This window comes from Sander lucioperca, chromosome 11 (genome assembly GCF_008315115.2).
Source record: "Sander lucioperca isolate FBNREF2018 chromosome 11, SLUC_FBN_1.2, whole genome shotgun sequence".
Classification (NCBI taxonomy): Eukaryota; Metazoa; Chordata; class Actinopteri; order Perciformes; family Percidae; genus Sander; species Sander lucioperca.
Window position 1 is genome coordinate 27,209,760 of NC_050183.1, and position 20,500 is coordinate 27,230,259.

General features: G+C 42.7%; 2 protein-coding genes across 4 annotated transcripts in view; one reads left to right on the forward strand and one right to left on the reverse strand.

The window, feature by feature from the left end:
* Positions 1–1,912, reverse strand: part of plpp3 (phospholipid phosphatase 3) — a 32,576-nt gene extending 30,664 nt beyond the window's left edge. For 2 of the 3 annotated variants that reach the window (XR_004898868.1, XM_031311845.2), the window contains exon 1: positions 1,280–1,910. Coding sequence is in view for 2 of the 3 variants with exons in the window: in XM_031311845.2 (XP_031167705.1) it covers positions 1,280–1,418 (139 nt within the window). In the remaining variant the exon portion in view is untranslated. Of the gene's footprint in view, positions 1–1,279 lie in introns of all 3 variants that reach the window. The other variant, XM_031311846.2, reaches the window with a different exon arrangement.
* Positions 1,913–4,751: 2,839 nt separating this feature from the next.
* prkaa2 (protein kinase, AMP-activated, alpha 2 catalytic subunit) lies at positions 4,752–18,657 on the forward strand. The gene is made up of 10 exons (XM_031311843.2): positions 4,752–5,048; positions 6,859–7,000; positions 9,038–9,131; positions 11,097–11,241; positions 12,211–12,298; positions 13,961–14,185; positions 15,294–15,456; positions 15,754–16,092; positions 16,695–16,821; positions 17,941–18,657. The coding sequence occupies exons 1-10, from the start codon at positions 4,949–4,951 to the stop codon at positions 18,189–18,191; spliced, it is 1,674 nt and encodes a 557-aa protein (XP_031167703.1). The 5' UTR covers positions 4,752–4,948; the 3' UTR covers positions 18,192–18,657.
* The last annotated feature ends 1,843 nt before the right edge of the window (positions 18,658–20,500 follow it).

Below are 20,500 nucleotides of genomic sequence, written 5' to 3' on the forward strand. Positions count from 1 at the left end.
CAACACATGCTTAAGCAATTATTCCATGCAGTCCCCTGGTCAGAAAGGGAGAAAGAGGGCTAGATAGAGAGCCAGAGAGCGAGAGAGAGAGAGAAAGTAATTTGAAGTGGAGTGATCCGGGGCAGCTGGCCAGGGATTTGCAGGGTTCTGGGAGAGAATGTGTAGAAGTAAAGCGCAACTCCCATAATCCTTTTCTATAAGAGCGAAAGGAGAGACGGAGGGATTGAAAACAAAGAGAAGAGAAAGGGGGGCCACTGGAGCTAGAAACTAAACAAGGACTGGGCTACAGTGACAACAGCCAAAAAACAAACCAGCTATCAAAGCAACACACAAACACTGCACTCTGAATCTGGACGGGGACGCTAGCGGAATAACAAGTTAGTTAGGAACTCACACACACACAAACAAGTTGCATGTTGGAGAAAATCAGAGCAGTAAAGACCACGGTGACACTTTGATCAGCTGAGGATCAATACCTCAATTACACTTTGAGAAAACATCTCTCTCTATGTACAGACAGCTCTGGCTGGAATGGCACCTCGGGAGTTTTTTAGGGTCAGATGAACAGGGTTAGGAGGGCACAGCAGGGGTGCCACGGGCTATTTTAAAAAAGGGCAGGTTACAACACTTCAAAACATTTAAATGCCCTGAGGCATGTTGGCAGGCACCCGGAGCATCAATTGATCAGGTCCCAGTGATGCTCTGTGGACTTTGAAAATGCAATCAATACATTATGTAATGACAACATTTTCATCTTGCTGTCTCAGCTGAGAGTAGCCATACACACGTGTGTCAAGTCAATCAGCAGAAAGTTGTTTTTGTATTGATTGATACCTACATTCGTTATTGTGCCAGCACATGTCATGTCTGGCTTGTTTCATTGTGAGATTGTACAGTATAAAGTGGGTATGTATAACAATCCGAAAGCCTGAAATGTTGAGTATTGTCAGTGCTTTGTGCCGCGCGCTTCCTCCGGCATGGGGTGGTGTGTTGGAACTGGATGATAAGGGGATGTTGCAGATTAAGTTGTCTTGTGGTGACAGATAACAGGCAATACTTTTAAAACGATAAGCCTTTTACTGCCAACCATTAGAAAGCGCGGGCCCTGTATATTCAATTATTGTTTCTGCTGTTTTGTGTGTGTGAATCCAGAGTTTAAAGTATAGGCTACTGACTGACTCCTGGCAGTGGAGTCCAAATCAGCTGATGTTAACCAACAAAGTAAACAATTGAAATTATAATACGGACCTTAAAGCCTAAAACGTATTCATAGACTTACCAAGTAGAAGGCAGAAGATGTCGAGCGCTATTAGCAGCTTCTTCTTACTGTTGTCAACACCGTTGTTGTTATTTAACGTAGAGGTTCCTCCGTTCCTTGTCTCTTGTGCCATTGCTTTCTCATACATGTACTTTTGCATTTGAGAAGTCCCCCGATTCAGCTCAAAATCCCACACCACGCGCTAGGTGAAGAAAGTCTGTCAGGTTCTCAAGTCCTTTTAAAAAAAAAAAAAAAAAAAAAAATATGTCATGCAACGAGAAACAAACTTCCCAACTCGGAGGTCTCGAAAAGTTTCAGATCTGCTGATGTTGTCTTGTGGTTCACTTTTACAAATAGTTCTTTCTTTCTCTTCTTTTTTTTTAAATAGTATTGAGTATTATCTGGTGAACGGACCCGCGCCACGGACTCAAGAAAGAAAAGTTGCCTCCGCTCGAAATGAATGGAAAGCCCGCTCCCCTTTTTATCGCTCTTGGTTCAAAGAACTTGGAGTGAGTGAGAATTGCGCTGCGCATCGACAGCAGCTCTTGTTATATCAATCCTTCTTCTCCTCCTCCTCCCCCTGCTCTCTTCAAGTTCCCCCTTTAGCAGCTTCAAGGCTCAGCCCTCTTCCCTCTGCTAGCGGTGGGTAATCACCTCCATCCCTGCATGGAAAACTTTCTCCGACTGGTGGCGAGGAGCGGGGCAGAGAGCAGCGCCCCCCGCGGTTCCGCGAGGTACGACAGGCGCACTAGAGTCGTATTAGTTAGGAGCGTTTTCACAGTGGTTATGCTGTTGGAGACGGAGATATATTGGCTCTCTTTTTTAATCCTAAAAGAAGAATTAAAGCAAATATTTACTAAACAATAAATATTTTTAACAATACGTTTCCTCAGTTCTTTTTAAAAGGCGTATGTTAAAACTCTGCTGCACAATTGTGCCCATGGAAATAATAATAATTACAAGTAAAGAAGTCCTAAACAATACGCTGATAGTATTTGTATATTTTACCAATAGGATAGTGAAACTGTATGCATAGTCTGCCAGTCCCCATTCAAAGAATATGCGGACGTTTAGAATTCATCCGTTTTATCGGCATTATTCATTGTGGGTGGCCGTAGTTCAGTCAGTAGGGAGTTGGGTTGGGAACCGGAGGTTGCTGGTTTAAGTCCCCATACGGACCAAAGTATTGTGGAGGACTGGTAGCTGGAGAGGTGCCAGTTCACCTTGAGCAAGGCACCAAACCCCCAACTGCTCGGGGCACCTTTCCATGGGCAGCTCCCTCACTCTGACATCTCTCCATTAGTGCATGTTAGAGGTGTGAATCTACAATGATCTCCCGATTCGATTATGATGTCAGCGATTTGATATCACGATGCGTTAAATACATTATTCTATTAAAGCCATATAGGATATTTAATTCATAGCTTTTCAAGCTTCAAAAACAAAACATTCTGCAGTGCTCTAATACTAAATAAATTGGATACATAAAACTACAGCACTGAGCACATGGCACTTCCTGAATGTGCAAAACATAACAGAATATGTAAACAGAAAGGTTGTTAGGCCTACATTAAATTGTAAACAGAAATAATCGATTATGGCCCGGCCGATTATCGATGCAGCATCGTCCATGTTCACGATTCGATGCATCAATTATTTGATTGATTTCAACACCTCTAGTGCATGTAGAGGTACTGAGCATGTCTGTGTAATTCAGGCCTGTGTGTAATGTGTGTAATAACAACAGAGTGAAAACCTTGTAATTTCCCCTTGCAGGATTAATAAAGTATATATTATTATTATTATTATTATTATTATTATTATTATTATTATTATTATTATTATTATTATTATTCTGGGGAAATGTGTAATGGGGACTTGGACAGGAAAATAACTTTTTATTGTATTTAATCTAAATATAATACAAGTATGTATTAGAAAAAAAAAATACAGATGTATCAGTGAAAACTCTAATTTGATTGCTCCGGTCAGTGAAACCAAGCACTTATTTATTTATTTATTAATTTAAAGGCACAGGATTGAATGCTTCTTTTTGAACTTTAATAAGAAAACATTCACGTGCCAGGCCAGCTCCACAAATGCTTTTGAATTAAGGATAGAGCTGTCTGACACACAAGACAGCAGCAGGAACAATTCCAAGAGGCATGCTAGATATTGATGAATTAAACTTACACTGCCATCTAGTGGTTAAATATGAACAACTCGCCTTAATCTTGTTTGCAATTCATCCATCCATTAATTTCACTTTTTTGACCTATTTTCACCAGCCCATTCTGTTACAGAAAGTTATGGAAGATGATCAACAACATTTTATGCTTTAAAATCAAATATGACTCGTTTGGGACTGATACGGTAGAGAGGGGCCAACACAATTAGCCTACACTGTGTGATATGATATGACTGCAGGGAGGATGTAAACAATATCAGATGCTCCTCTTTGTGGTTTGTGAGAATAACATTGAAACTATGACTGGCCATATTGATAGCCCATACAGGCTAGTGGGCACACACTGCTCTGAAGGCCTCGCATATAGCCTACTTTAATGCAAAACCAAAACAAACACATTACACAATCATGCATTGCTTCTCCGTGAACATTTCTTTTCACATTTTGCAAATGTCTTTCAGAACAGTCGTATGATATAGCAGACATAGGCTATAGCCTAACCAAAAAAAAACAACATCATGCATACTGTGTTGCTCACAAAGTAGGGTAACATTACATTATTTTGTGGGTGAAACAAACCTGTTTTCGATGCAACATTGGGCAGTGGCGTAGTCTATAGTGTTGGGTATCAGGGGTGTAGCTCAAAATTCTGGGCCCTGTAGAAAGGCATTTTCTATGGGCCTCTCCCCGCATCCACAGCTATTCATTCTAGCATCTTTTTGGGCCCTCCTCACATGAGGGCCCTGGGTACTCAGTCCCCTTTTTCCCTCCAGTCCGACGCCCCTGGTGGGTATACTGTACTGTAAATGTATATGTATGGGCCAGAATGGGACTCTGGGGGGGTGGTGTCTGGGTGTCCTCCCCCACTGAAATTTTGAGCGTCAAAGACTTCATTTCCTGCATTTTGATACACTTTTATGCACCAATTCACAGCTGAAATACCTTTATTTAGCCTATGCAAAGAAAAAAAACACATGACAATTCAAAATATGTCAAAAATATGATGGAAAGTATGTTGTTTTAAGTGGGTATATGGAAATCCTGGAGCTTTCTTAGTGAGTATACTATACCTGCGTATCACGTAGACTACACCACTGGTTTTGGGTATCACTCTGGTATAGCAGGGAAACGTTTTTAATTGACAAGGGTGCAAAACTTGACACAACACTGGGTCAGTGGGAGACGCACAGTACACGTCCCGTACAGGTGAGATGGCAGAGGCCGTTGGGCTCTTGGAGAGATAATCCCGGTTATGCCACACAGCCGGCTACGTATACCATATGGCCCTTCAGAAAAGCAGTTTATTTTTGCTATAGCCTAACAGTGCCTGCCTACCATACACCTGTGACAGTGCGCGTTTAACGGGGTCGAGTCTTCGGTGCTTTTTCCCTTCTCTCGCAGTGACAGAACAAGTCAAGTGCCCCGCCCCTCCGTGCGCTCCATAGGCAGGCAGGCAGCACACCCGCCGCACCGAGCGAGCCCAAACGTCTGTAACGGAGAAGATGGCAGAGCGGCAACAGCAGAAAAACGAAGGCAGGGTAAAAATTGGCCATTATATCCTCGGCGACACGCTCGGAGTGGGAACATTCGGGAAAGTGAAGAGTTAAGTCATATGCTTTTGTGTCATACCGATCTTAATGTGTTTGCCTGTTTCAGTTGGAGTCATATGAAGTAACGTTTAGTCGCCGTGTCTCCCCCCTCAACTTGACAGTGATAGACTTGCGGTCAGTGCAGTTTGCCGTTTGCGTAGCTGGGTGGTTTACCAGCAGCTACAGAAGGGATTTAAAGCGTAAATATGCTACGAGAATCCGCCAGCTTGAAAGTCAAATTCTTTCACCGAAGCCCGCTCTGTAGCTACCGTTATCAGCTATGACAGGTGAAATTACCTGGCGTAATTTACAACAGCTAACGTTATGCACAGTCATACTCACATTATTATCGTATAACGATAACGTTAAACGTTGAGGAGTTTATGTCAGATGTCTTTTCCCCGTCTTGCGGTAAAGGACGTCTGTGAAGCTTACAGCTTGACCGAAACCCACCGTGTGGGTTTAATGTTAACTGACAAAATGTTTTGAACGGTGTAGCTAACGTTAGTCCCATATGTTATCCCATTGCCAGCCAGTGTTAGCCTGTTAAGTGCCTACTAAGTCAGGAACACGTTTTACAGGCGTAAAGTTTTACTGGAGGGGGCCTATCACAGGATATTATATCAGTTTTCTTAGCTAGTTTTCGGGCACTCTGCGTGACCTTGTAAGCTTTAAGCCCAGTGCTCACGGTCCGCCAGCCGGTTTCTTGTGTGCGTAGTTTGAGGGATGTATATTAGCGTAGCGGGGGTAACCTAACCCACCTCCAGTCATGGCTACATTTGTAAGCGGCCGTAAAGTCTGCATGAGGGAAAATCATTTTTTGCATCCTAGCAAGTAGTAAAATCCATGCAAAAATTCAGTCTTAATTCATATTATTTTAATACCGAATTGAATTAAATGTAGTTAATGACAATGCTTTCACTAATGGGAGTGGTTGTTTTAGGGTAAAACAGTCCATCCACCATTGGTATTAATGCTTTATAACTGGTGTTTGTAGTCAAACTGTTGTAGGGGTTGGCAGCTATAATAACAACGTGGCTTCAGAGTCTCAGGCATGCAAATAGCTCCAACACCCTAAACAAGCAGATAAGGGCTGCAGTAGGGCAAACACTAAAAAAGCATAATAATAATAATAATAATAATTTACTGTTATGTCGAAGCCTGCTGTGCAACAGATAATCCAAATCCAACTTTAACCCATTAGTGCCACTTTCTGCCTCCCTTTAGGCATCCATATATCTTTTTCTTTTTAATTATACCCAAAGTGCTCTAAAAGCTGAGTGGAGAAGCTGCTTTTATCCACTATGCACCAAAGCTATGGAACACCCTGCCTCTGTACATCAGACAAGCGAGCTCAGTGAATATTTTTTAAAAAATACCTAAAAACATACCTATATATGAGAGCTTTTGACTAACTTTTTTTTTGTTGTTGTTTATCTTGTGTTGTGTAACTGAATGTTACTATATGCATCAATGACTGTTGTCATTTATATTTTAATTTATTTCTAGATGTGTTCATGTGTTTGGTTGAAGAATATTGTGAGTTCGGTTTATTTTTGGCAAATTTATTGATTGACTTTTCTCCAACAACATGATGCGCTAGCCTCGAGTTGTATTATTTTTATTACTATTTTATTCTCTATTGTGTTAAATGTTCCAAATGTAAAGCACTTTGAGCTGCACTTTGTGTATGAAAGGTGCTATACAAATAAAGCTTATTAATATTATTATTATTGTTCCTAACTGTCTTGTGTATGAGCCCCTATGTGGTTTTACCATCTGTGTATTTCATCTGCTTCATCTCTGTATTCTTTTGTTTTCAGTTGGCGAGCATCAGTTGACAGGCCATAAAGTGGCTGTAAAGATCCTAAACAGACAGAAGATCCGCAGTCTCGATGTTGTTGGGAAGATCAAACGAGAGATCCAGAACCTCAAACTGTTCAGACATCCACATATTATCAAGCTGTAAGTGGAGAGAAGACAACATATTCTTCTATCAGATTTTAAGACTCTGTGCTGACACAGAGAGATAAATGGGCTCTTTTAGTTGCTGTTGTAATGTGAGCCTTTTGCTGTTTTGTGTTCCCTCTGTTGTGGCATGCTTTGTGACTTCCTGTTTGTTTACTACAGCTACGCTGTACTGAGCATGCCCACAGGGCTCCCAGGAGGTAGAAAACACAAATACACCAAAAAACACACACACACACACACACACACACACACACACTGATCAGTTTAACTATCCAGTTAAGATGATAGATGCTGTAGTTCCTACATCATGACTAAATTCTCTCTCTCATACAGGTGTCTTGGCTCCTTCTTTCCCTTTCCTTCTGTGTCCATGGCCTCTTTCTCCTTGTCAGTCCATGTCTTTCTCTGTCTCTCTCAACAATCTGTGTGTTATTTTTAGGTTAGGGTTAGTCCACTGTCACACTGTAAGCAGATATGTGAGCTCTTAGGACGTGAGCTTGAGCGCCGTGGACCACTCTGTCACCAACATATACATTAACAAACACTGGCACAAACACATTCTGCATGCATGGACACTGCTGGACTGAGCAAAGTAGACTGTGCGATATATTGGCCCTGTTTGTAAAACCAGCATGAAATAAAATGAATTAGAAGACATGTCTTAACATTTCCCTCAAGTTCTCTTACTGTTTAGATTTCCTAGTGTGTGTGTGTGTGTGTGTGTGTGTGAGAGAAAGTGTGTGTGAAAGAGAAAGAAATTATTTGGTTTGTTTATTTCTCCCGCGGTGCCGGCTGTGTTGCGCTACACCTGGCTCTACAGGAATGAAGTAGATTATGATGAAGTGCCGAATCTCACAAGAGCAACCATTCATGAGATTGGCCCTGCATTTTAATATACCTGACCTTTATGAAACTAATGCCTACACTCAGCAGCCATACATCACAGCTTTGCCTCACCTTTGTGTGTGTTGGTTTGTGCATATTTATTCTGTGCATGTTTTTAAGTAAATACATTTGTTTTAGAGATGAGATAAAAGCCTATTGGTGTGTTTATACTCATATTCAAATTTAGGGATAGGATGTAAAAGAGGCTGAAGTGTTAAAGTGCTCATATTATGCTTTTTGGCTTTTTCCCTTTCCTTTATTGTGTTATATATCTTTTTTGTGCACGTTGTAGGTTTACAAAGTGAAAAAGCCCAAAGTCCACCCCAAAGGGACTTACCATCTCCAACAGAAAACACTGTTCACAAACTGCTCCAAACAGCTCTATTGTAGTCCAGCCTTTACTTCAGAGACACACGTGGTCACTTTTTAACTAGAGGATGGATAGCCGAACCGAGCCCGACGGTACCCGACGGGCCGGGCCGGGTTCGGACAGATATTTAGAAATGATGTTCGGGTTCGGGTCGGGCTCGGTCAGATCAGTGCGATAAGGCATTGAACATTTTAAATTTAAAAAAGCTTATTATGTAGGTGCGTGCCTGTGTTAACGTGCGCTTGTTGCCCTGTGTGCGCTGATGCGCTCATCTGTTGATTTCCAAATGCCTTCCTACAGTTGTTTAATAATGTGTCATTAGTATGAGGAAAAATATTTGATTTTAACTGTGTCGGGCTCGGGTCGGGCTCGGGTCGGGCTCGGACATAAATATCTTAATGCCTATCGGACGCGGGCCGCACTCTATTTGTAACACATGTTATAATGCTCGCCTAGCTGCTAGCGTGGCACTCCCTCATACTCTGCAACTAGCTAGCAGTACTTAGAGAGCATGTGCGACTCCCAACAAAGATGGTACAGAAGTGTGATGCCTCACTCTGTAGCTAAAACAGAGAGCTCAACACACAGGGTGAAAAGAGGAGCTGCAGCAATGTGCAGTACAACAAATATATGGTGTTTTCTGAAAATTAAACCACATAAACCTATTCTGGTGCAACCTCTAAATACAATTATGAACCTGAAAATGAGCATAATATGAGCACTTTAATTACAGTGCAGTACGTTTGTGTCAATACAAACATATGTTTGTGTTTTAGGTACCAGGTGATTAGTACACCCACAGATTTCTTCATGGTCATGGAGTATGTGTCTGGAGGTGAGCTGTTTGACTACATCTGCAAACATGGACGGGTAAGACATTTCATCTGTTTAACTGACTGGTATTAGCCCCATAGTCCTTATCCACTAGGTTGTAGTGGTCACTGCATCATCAGAAATAGTTCACTGGTGTGGCCGGGTTGGCTCAGTGGGTAGAGCAGGCGCACATATACTGAGAGGTTTATGCCTCGACGCAGAGGTCCAGGGTTTGAATCCGACCTGTGACAATTTCCTGCATGCCTTCCCCCTTTTCTCACCTAGCTGTCCTGTCAAAATTAAAGGTGGAAAAGCCCAAAAAATAATCTTAAAATAAAGAAATAGTTCACTGGTAACCACAGCTCAAATAGGATAATCAGTAATGGCACTGCAACGCCGTGTCTGAGGTGGTAACAGTGTATGACCACCTTCTACTAAACACCAGGTAATTACCAAATTTATTATTTTTTAATTGAATACTCGGCAGGTGCGGTGACCAAGTAAGACTGATGTTGGCGTTTCCTTGACTTTAGCGGTCATAAACATACTGTTACATGTTAGGATTTGTATTTCTTATGTTGCTTTACAAATAGTTTCATTTAGGATAAGTTGTATGAGCTAATTTTCTTCCTTCATGACTTTATGAATTTGTTCTTACTAGTGTTAATGTTGTCACCTATGTTTAATTTAGTCTTAGTCTTAGTCTTGTGCCAAATGTCCTTGTTAGTTTTATTCATATTTAGTCATTCACATATCTTTTTTTGCAAGTCAAGTTTCAGTCGACTAAAAGTCTCTTCATTTTAGTCTAGTTTTAGTCAAAAGAGAATAGAACATAAAATTATTTATTTATAATATGTAATATGTAATAATAACTTATAACAATTACTTATTTCACTGGTGAAATGCTGAACGTCCACTAGATAGGAAAAGGGTATTTTACAATAACTTTGAATGCACCACGAGGCTTACCAGTTTCAAGTGAAGTGCGTCCTGTGTTGTTTTTCTGACAACGGCAGGTGGTGACTGCTCCGTCCCGCTGTTGGAATCCTTTACAGTGAAATACAGTCACACTTTACACCGTTAAGCTGTCAGCATTTCTACTCGTCTAGTTTAATCCAGCTACTAGCTAACACTAGGCTAACGTAACCTGCTGTCAAGTTTAGTGTTAACTAGCGGCACATGCAGCGATGCTTCGGTTGCCCGTGACGTGCCTGAATATTCTATCTCATGATGAAAAAGTAGAGACGATAGTAGACGAAAATGAGGAGAGATTTTATCTTAGTTTTTATTTTATGCAAAACATTGAAGTCTCGTCTTTTTTCGTCAACAATAATGCATGTTAATTTAGTCTTAGTCAGAGTTTTTGGACATTGGTGCAGTCGCATCATCGTCTCGTCTTAGTCATGGGAAAAAAAGGTTGTTAGTCTCGTCTCGTCTGACGAAATGAACACTAGTTCTTACTCTGTATCAAAACACTGTCTTTATGCATATTATTAACACTGCAATTATACCCCTCAAATATATTTTGCACCAAAATATTTACTTTTTACTCCTTCCAACTACTGTTGTAAACTTCCAAGTGATATGATTTAAAGTGTATGAGTCATAAAAATGTGTTTTGACAACAGTGTTCCCATACACCATCACTGCCCCACCTTTCTGTCAGTGGTAATTTGAATGTTTTCCTCACATTTAAAGTTCACAGGATTTTTTTAGATTTAAACCTTGAGTGAAGCATGGTGTTCCACACAAACACACACACATGTTCAAGACAGACACTGACAGCTACAAAGAGACGACTCGTTCTGGGGACTCTCTTTATTTTGACTGTAATCGAAATAATCCTACTTGAACTTTAACTGGGCCCTGAGCCATAGCAACCTCATGACCAACCCTGAACATGATACATTTGCTCTAAACAAGACACCACATTATCCACCGTTCTTTCCACACAATCAGAGAAATACTACTAAAGTACAGCCACTGTCCAAATCATGTCCATTTATATCGTATGTCTTTCAGGTGGAAGACACAGAAGCTCGCCGTCTTTTCCAGCAGATTATTTCAGCTGTGGACTACTGCCACAGGCACATGGTGGTCCACAGAGACCTCAAACCTGAGAACGTCCTGCTGGATGCCAGCAAGAACGCCAAGATAGCCGACTTCGGTAGGATCCCCAGATAACAGAGTTACACTTAGAGGGCGAGACAGAAGGATTGGCTTGGCAGAAGCACTGTTAGGGAATATAAGAAGAGAGAAATTTTAACAGAATATGTTCTTGGGTTGGGGCGTGGGGGCGTGGGGTGGGTTAGAAAGACAAAGAGGCAGAGTTTGTGGCAGAGCTGAGTGGAATTACCAAGTAATTGTTCAGTTTGATTAGAGGCAAGTGAACATTTGTTGCAGAGTTACAGGACAAAGCGTAATTATGCACTTGTAGAAAAGTGTGAAATCACCATCATGCACCTGTTAACCTCATTATTAAATGGAAATTAATTTCTCACAGAGCTCAGTTTCTAATCGGTTGGGGCATAATTGTTCTAGCCGATGGTTTAAGAGATTGCGCCTTATGCAATACGACCATGAAAGAGAGAAACATTTCCACAAACACAGGAAGGCCCTTGTGCACCGCAGAGTGGGCAGGGTGGGGGGAGAGGTCCCCTAGCAACCACAGGGTCTCATATCTTTTCTGGCAGAAGGCCTTGAGGCCCAGTGTCATCTGATAGGGAAGGGTTCGTGGGGGCGCAGCAGGAGAAGTGTTTTGGCTGAGAGCAACAGACACTGGTGAGCAGTGAGAGGAAGTGCTAAAGGAACAGGGATAAAAGATGAAGGGAAGGTCAGCACATCGCAGAGCGTCTGGTGTTTAGCGTTTGGCCGAGGCGCTGGCAGGCAGAGAGAGAGGCTCATCCAATTAGATGAGCTTTGTGTTTAGAGCTTAGAGTCTTGGTGGGTAAAGGAGGATAAAGCTATCAGCGGTATCCCCAGTGTATTGCTCTCACCCTCCCTGTGCCCCGGCCGTGTTCAATTTAACCAAAGAATCAATAGCAATAATATGACCATAGAGGATTGTTTCATTAGTCTGTGTTACTGTCCCAGTTAAGACTGAAGGGTGGTTATATGTCTTGTGTTTGGCCTACAGGTCTGTCAAACATGATGTCAGATGGAGAGTTTCTACGGACGAGCTGTGGCTCACCCAACTATGCTGCTCCAGAGGTCATCTCAGGAAGGTGTGTGTGTGTGTGTGTGTGTGTGTTCTTGTTTAACTATATTTGTGGGGTCCAAAAACCGGGAATACAGTATACTTGTGGGGTCCCGACAGCTTTGTGGGGCCAAAATGCTGGACCCCACAAGTTTAAAGGGCTGTTTGAGGGTTAAGACTTGGTTTTAGGATTAGGGTTAGAATTAGGTTATGGTTAGGGTAAGGGTAAGGGTTAAGGTTAGGCATTTAGTTGTGATGGTTAAGGTTAGGGTAAGGGACTAGGGAATGCATTATGTCAATGGTGGGTCCCCACAAAGGTAGTGCCACAAATCTGTGTGTGTGTGTGTGTGTGTGTGTGTGTGTGTGTGTGTGTGTGTGTGCGTGCGTGTGTGTGTGTGTGTGTGTGTGTGTGTGTGTGTGTGTGTGTGTGAGATCAAGGCTGCAATGATAATCAAAATGATTTATATCTAGAGGACCATTATTTAATCACCATTATTTGTATGGCTTTAGGAACAAAATAGTTTTGGACTTGACACTGACAAAAACCCAACCTGACAGAAAACAAACTTTAAAGGTGCCCTGTAGAGGTTTCTTGTAAACAAAGAAAAGCTATTTTTACGTCACTATTACTCACTGAAACGCACTGCGTGTATGCTCGAGGTCTAAAAAAAACCTGTTGAATGCATTTGCTTCTTCATAAAATAGGGCTTGACGACATGGTCAAAATCTTCAATCCCCAATATTGGTTAATTTCAAATCTCAATAACGATAAATATCACAATATAATAAATGTATATGAAATTTACACAGTATACTCCTGTGTGAATTAAATCATTTACTAATGAAAAGTATCGAGTGTCTTCTCATTGTATTAAGAACTTCAGTGCAAAATGAATGTGCAAAGATCAGAACATAAAGTAACGTCAGAATGACGTAAATATTGCTTAAATGCAGATCAGCTGCTGTTTTTTTCGACATTGCGATAGAAAAGATATAGAAAAATATACGATGGACATTTTATTTCTTTTTGACTATATATTGTCATATCGCCCAGTCCTTTTTTTAAGGACTGGGCAATTTTTTAATACGTGGGCCGTTATAACTGACCTTCATTAACCATATAGGAGACTTTCTTGTCTCAATCACCTAATTAATAGTCCTTCACCAAGGTCTGCATGCCGACGCACTAGCCGACAACGCGCCGGATATAGGAGAGACCAAATCTGCTGCTAAAGGACTCGTGAGACATCTGAAACAATCTGGCCTGGTTGTGCAAAGTGAAACAGTGCTACAGATGGGGGAGACACGATTTAGCACAGTTTACCTCACACTCAAGTCAATGTAGAGGACATACACCCAGAGCTACGGGAGAAGCTGGAGAGGCATAGCTTTCTCCCCACCGAATAAGGCAAATAAAGTAATGATTAAAAAAACACAAATGCTTGATTAAGGGCCCGGCCCGAGGATAGTGGCCGGAAATATCGGCCCGACCAGACCCGTGGGTCGGATCGGGTCAAGTTCGGGCTCGGGCAGAGAATCTAAACTGTAAATCAGCGTAAAACTGTGCTACCATTGCAAAGAATGTGTCACCAAGTTATAACAGTGCTTCCTGCTTTTCTGGTGGATCTACAAGAGTGACACATTGTACGTGGATCTTTTTGTCTGTCAAATCTTCTGATCACTCGGTCAGGCTCTATGCAGGCCCAGAGGTGGACATCTGGAGCTGTGGCGTGATCCTGTACGCCCTGCTGTGCGGCACTCTGCCCTTTGATGACGAGCACGTCCCCACGCTGTTTAAGAAGATCAGAGGCGGCGTCTTCTACATGCCAGAGTACCTGCCTCGCTCAGTGGCCTCGCTGCTCATGCTCATGCTGCAGGTGGACCCTCTGAAGAGAGCCACCATCAAAGACATCAGGTGCCCCCAAACATCTTCTCTCTTTTTTTTAACTCTTTTCATTCTTTTTTTCCTGTTGATTTTTTGCCATGGTCACACATGATAAATCATTGTGAAGTGTTGCATTGACTTACAGTATGTTCAGTAGTGTGTCCCCTCCTGTGTCCACACTGGAACACTTTTTGACATGTTCTATCATAATATCTGGTTAAATACTAATATAAATGATCTTGTAATGTTTTCAGTTAATTGAATGGTGTCAAACTAAAGTATAACTTCTTACCTTTCTAGCAGTTTATTGTTTTAACTATTTACTTTAGCGTTGTTTTTACAAGAGTCGGCAACAGGAAGCTAACACCTGTGAATTAGCCGTGCGCTACCCTGGACCATACTAGACATGCCCTATCTCCCGGACCCCTCCCAGTTTGTTATTTCTCCCAGGAAACTTCCGTAATTTGCATGGCCCAAACTCCTTTATAAATAATCGGACCAATATGTTTGTCTAATGTTGACCAGTTGCCAGATCTTGTATGAAACGCATCCTGTTCACACAATCCACACACCATATATATGATTTTCAGCCCGTTTGTCACCTCAACCTGGCAACCTATAATCCAGTTGTGCAGTTGATCTCTGCGCAAGCTTCGCGGAAAGTTCAGACCCGAAAGCGAACCAATAGAAATGGCAGGTGAAGGCGGTGTTCCCGCAAAGAAATCGAAATATAGCAGTAAATTTCAACAGCGTTGGGCGCAACAATCTACATGCATCTTACCTAGTCATATCGACAACCTCCACGCTTTTTGTAAGGTGTGACGCATTGATTTTAATGTAGCGCACGGCGGGAAAAATGACATAACCCAGCGCCGCCTTGCCCCGTACAAATCTCCCAGATTTTGAAAACCAAATGTTGGCAGGTATGCTTTAAAGGGCCCCCATCTGAAGTGTCATTACACAAACACACTTCTGTGTTTGACACCAGTTTGACTTCATGCAAGTTTACATCACATACTCATCACATACACATCACATGCTGTGACATTTTCAGATAAATCGCCGACCTATATCACTGTGAGGTTTGGTTTTATAGTTAAGAGTTTTAACTTTGACTGATTATTCTCTCCTCTGTCAGGGAAGATGAGTGGTTTAAGCAGGACCTGCCAGGCTACCTATTCCCTGAGGACCCGTCCTACGATGCTTCAGTCCTGGACGAGGAGGCCGTCAGGGAAGTGTGTGAGAAGTTTGAGTGCACTGAGTCGGAGGTTGTGTCCAGCCTTTACAGCGGGGATCCACAGGTACACATTCACAATTTCTAAAGGAATGAATGAGTATTTCCTCTGTTTAATAAACTGTGACTGTTGTAACATTAAAGTCATACCCCACAAGATTACGTTTGCACTTTGCAGTCGAACTGTGACAAGACGAGTGACCAGTTTTTTTTGATGAAGTTAGAGGTTCTGTAGTTGCCGCTAGCCTTTCCGCTCTGCTTTTGTGGCTGTTTTCGATCAAGTTGTTGTTGGTTTCAATAATCTGAATGTCGGTCGTTAGCTTAGTCCTTCAGTTGACTTTCCATCGTCCCTCTGTCCATGCAGGATCAGCTGGCAGTAGCCTATCACCTCATAATAGACAACCGGCGCATCATGACCCAGGCCAGCGAGTTCTACCTGGCCTCCAGTCCTCCCCAGGGCTCCTTCATAGAAGAGGGCATGCTGCTGCCCCCCGGAGTTAAACCCCACCCAGAGAGGATGCCTCCGCTCCTGGCTGACAGCCCCAAATCTCGTTGTCCTCTGGATGCTCTCAACACCACCCGGCCCAAACCGCTGGCAGTGAAGAAGGCCAAATGGCACCTGGGTATCAGGAGTCAGAGCAGACCCTATGACATCATGGCTGAAGTGTACAGGGCTATGAGACAACTTAGCTTTGACTGGAAGGTAATAGGACACGTCTTACCCTTAATTTCCACTGTGCTGCGTTCCGGCTGCGCCGCGGTTTTGCTCCGTCCTCCGCCACGCGCCACACCACAACGGGAGCGTCTCAGAAGCTTTTTGAAGCCAGATTTTATTGTCTCTACAAGTACTTGAAAGAACAATCGAGTGTTTAACTCCCAAGCACTCCTGCAATTAATCTCAATGCCTTCTCTTTTCTGGCATTGTCCTTATAAAAAAGATCTGTGATGTCTTATTGTGTTTTTCCACCTCCAAGATGAATCTCTCGTCGTCCATGGTGTTATAGAGTAGACGTATACGATATTGGGGGGGCGGCTCTCGCTGTTTAACTTCCTGCCCGGCTGTTGGAAAGCCCTGCGGCTCGCGTGAAAATAGACCTGGCGTGTATCTTTAGCGGAGCGGAGAGCCGCTTCACGCACGCTTCTGGGACGCGGCTGGTGGAATATCAAGCATTGACTCGAATGGCCGCGATTGCTCACGGGGGGGCTGCGACGCCTCCGGAACGCAGCGCAGACACGCCGGGTGGAGAATAGGGGTTACACATAGGTCTACATACGAACTAGATTGTCTGTTATTTTGCGTTGTAGGTGGTGAACCCGTATCACCTGCGAGTGCGGAGGAAGAATCCGGTGACGGGAACCTTGGTGAAAATGAGCCTGCAGCTGTACCAGGTGGACAGCAGATCCTACCTCCTCGACTTCAAGAGCATCGATGGTTAGTGACGGACAAACACTGATTACACAACATTTCTAACAATGCAAAGCACATTTCATCATAAAAAAATATTTGTTTCATTTTTTTCTGTTGATGTACATGGCTCTACATTAGTGTAGGTGTAAAGTTGGTGATAGCGCTAATGCATTTGCAGTGCCAGTACTCTAAGTAATTTATATTAACCTAACAGTAGTTTGTTGGAATTTATACTGAATTCAGTCATTTGATTTATTAAAGCTATAGTGTGTGACTATTTCTATTAAAGGTGCTCTAAGTGATGTCACGCTTTTTTAGGCTACAACATTTTTTGTCACATACAGCAAACATCTCCTCACTATCCACGAGCTGCCTGTCCCCTGAACACACTGTAGACAGCCCAGGCTCCACAAACGCCAACAAAAACTAACTGCGCCAACCTGCACCACCAAACATAACAAACAGTCTTCCAGCCAATAACCGACAAGAAGGATTTGGGGGTGGGGGTGGGGGTTGGGGGGTTCATGTGCGGAAGCACGGAAGGGAGGGGACGGGATGAGGAGGAGGGAGGGACGAGCTAGCCTCGTTTTGTTTGAAAATACTTCACCCAACATCGCTTAGAGCACCTTTAATGAACGTCCGTTACATTCAAGCCAACGCCAAATGAGTTGATACAAAGCTAATTAAGACCATCAGCTCCACACAACTCTCTCTGTATTTCTCAGGATGGCTATGTTCACAAAATGGTGTCGTCCGGCGACATTTGCGCGCAGAAGTGAAGATAATGACCTCTTTTGAAGAGTGTCATGTTTTTTTAATCCTCCGTGTTCTCCTCGGTTACAAGCAACTGCGTGGAGGAGGGGTGGGGGTGGTGGGCCATCACGGAAGGCTTGTGTCATGTGGATGCAACAACAATTGTCATTACTTAGAATTCCTAATGGGGGTGACAGAAACTACGCACTTTAGCTTTAATGCACATGCAAAATAAAAATTCAACAGACCAACTAAAAAGACTTTACTTTGGTGGTGGGTGGCAAAATTCTTATATAATTATAGAAAAACTATATAAAACACATTAATGTCATGAACGACTCCTCTGTTGAATGCTGACGCTACATTCCTCTGCTCGTGTGACCCCCACAGATGACATCATGGAGGCGGTGGGCTTTAAGTCGGGGTCGTCCACTCCCCAGCGGTCGGGCTCCACAGCCGGTCTCCACAGACCCAGACTGAGCATCGACTCGGCCAGCCCGGCGTTTGATCTGCCCCAGCTCAGCTCCTCCCTCCCTGGGTCCCTGTCCGGTAGCTCCCCTCTACTCTCTCCCCGCCAGGGATCACACACCATGGACTTCTTCGAAATGTGCGCCAGTCTGATCACCACGCTGGCGCGCTGAGACCCGTCCACTCCTGACCTCGCTGTAATCTGGATGTCAGTGGGGTTTCTAGGCAAATCGCTGATCTGGGATGTAGGGAGTGTAGATGTCTGGAGCGACTTCCTCTCTCTGTCTCCTCTCCATCTCTGTTCTAGTTGTATTGGACTGTAAGGCTAAAAAGCTCACTGTCACCTCAGATTAAGGAGACATAGAGAGGAATCCTGTTTTGTTTTGTTCAGAAAGTCGGATTAGTAAAGACCAGCAAAGTGAGCGGCAGCAGGTCACAGCTCTCAGTCACTCCTCCCACAAATATATTCAGTCTATTATCAACTGCTGAAATGCCATCACCCACCATAACACTTAATGATGGGAAATCCTGCTGAGTTTGCCCCAGACGCTGATCGGAGGTCAGTTTTGCTTCTTGTCTTATATTTTCAACAAGGCGCTGGTTGTTAAAAATTACATTAAATCTGTGTTCTGAGCGATCCAATTTAATTTCAGGTTTTATATGATATGGTTTGTAAAGAAACAGCTTTTGTTATCCATGTATATTATATTTTTATTACAATCATATTGCGTAGCTGAAAAGGTTGACGAAGGTATACCAAATAACACTATGCACCATAGAAGGTGATTATTATTTAGATATCAGAGCCATATTTATTTTTGAGAGATTGTTTTTTAGGCACTGTAGTTGTATTATTTAAGCACTGCATCGACGTAGAGTTTTATCCTGATTTTGAATAGATTGTAGAAGATGAATGAACCCAGAGAGGCAGTAGGGTCATAATACTCATACGCATTCAGTGTTAAAGTACAGATATACAACGTCTCACAGGAGTATTTTCCGCCTTCATGTATTTCAAAGATGCTGTGCATACCGTACATATATGTGCCATTTCTTTTCCCACACAACCAGCATTTTATACATTCAATAACTGTCAGAAATATGCAACACACACACATCTCCAGACTTCAGTTTAGTCCTTAACAAATGACAAGTTGAGCAACTGCTAAAATGCTGCTCGCTCATGCATGTACAGAATGTAATTTAAAGGCAAGCAGGCCCGTGATATCAGAAGGACAGATGTGGCAGTCAGTCACATACGCAGTAAGCTGAAAAAGACAGAAGCCCTGTGCCGTTTGTAATGGAGAGCGTAGGGATTTTTTAGTGCTACAATTAACGTTTTTTTGTTGCCTTAAGCCTTTAGAAATGAGAAAAATGTCCGTCAGAAATTCGAGCCTAATGTTACATCTTGAGTTTGATTCTCTCTGAGCAAATGTCAATATTTACTTGATAAATTACTTCAACAGTCAATCAATTTTCAAAATTGCTACTAATCATATTAGCAGTAATAAACTTAACCAGCCCTGCTGTGTGCCTGTGTGTGAATAGATAATGCAGTGATGATGATAATCGATAAAAGAGGAAGATGACTAAATCCATGTGAGACGGTGTATATCTCTGCTGCAGGACGGTATAAGCCACAGAAACCTTTCTCCAGTTGCCTTAAAGAATGCAACCCAGTCATTCTGTGCATACATTTATAGAGGGTGCGTGCATGAGCCGGTGTGTGTGTGTAGTGATCAGCTGGGTAGAGTGTCACAAAAATGTTTTTACTGACTTTGTGAGGAGGATCTTTGCAGGGGTTCGGGAGTTGGTAGAAAAGTGAGAAAACATGACGCTGTGGTGTTTTGGAGCGGTTGTGTGTGTGTGTGTGTGTGTGTGTGTGTGTGTGTGTGTGTGTGTGTGTGTGTGTGTGTGCGTGTGTGCTTCGTCTGTTGTCGTCTGTTCAGTCTGCACTTTAAATCTCATCTGCAGATTTACCGTTTTCATTGAATTCCACTCATATTGTGGATACACTAGCTTTACTGTACCTGTTGTTTCTGCTCCTACGTTTTTGATGATTGTCACGGTGTTACTACTTTTTATAAATGTTCAGCATTGTCTCGTCAGATCATACCTTAGCGGGGTTGTGTATCGCTGTTGTCATGCAATATTTTTTTCCGATTGTATGTTAAGTGAAAGCTGGTGCTGCTTAGATCCTCCTGTCTGTTTTTGTCTGGGTTTGTTGAAGAGCACTGGACCGTTGCCTTTCTACTCTTCTCATTTAAACACAGCAGTTGGAGTACGTACTCTACTTTAGATTGGCGTCACAAACAAAAATGGCCAATATTTAACATATTGAATATTGTATTTATTCCATTTTATTGATCAGTTGTTTTCACAGGCTTGGAGCAAGTGATTGGCAGAAGGGTGAGGAGGCGGGAATTCGTGAAGTCGTGAAAAGTGACATGAAATCTAAAAAAAAACGAGTAATGGGCGCCTG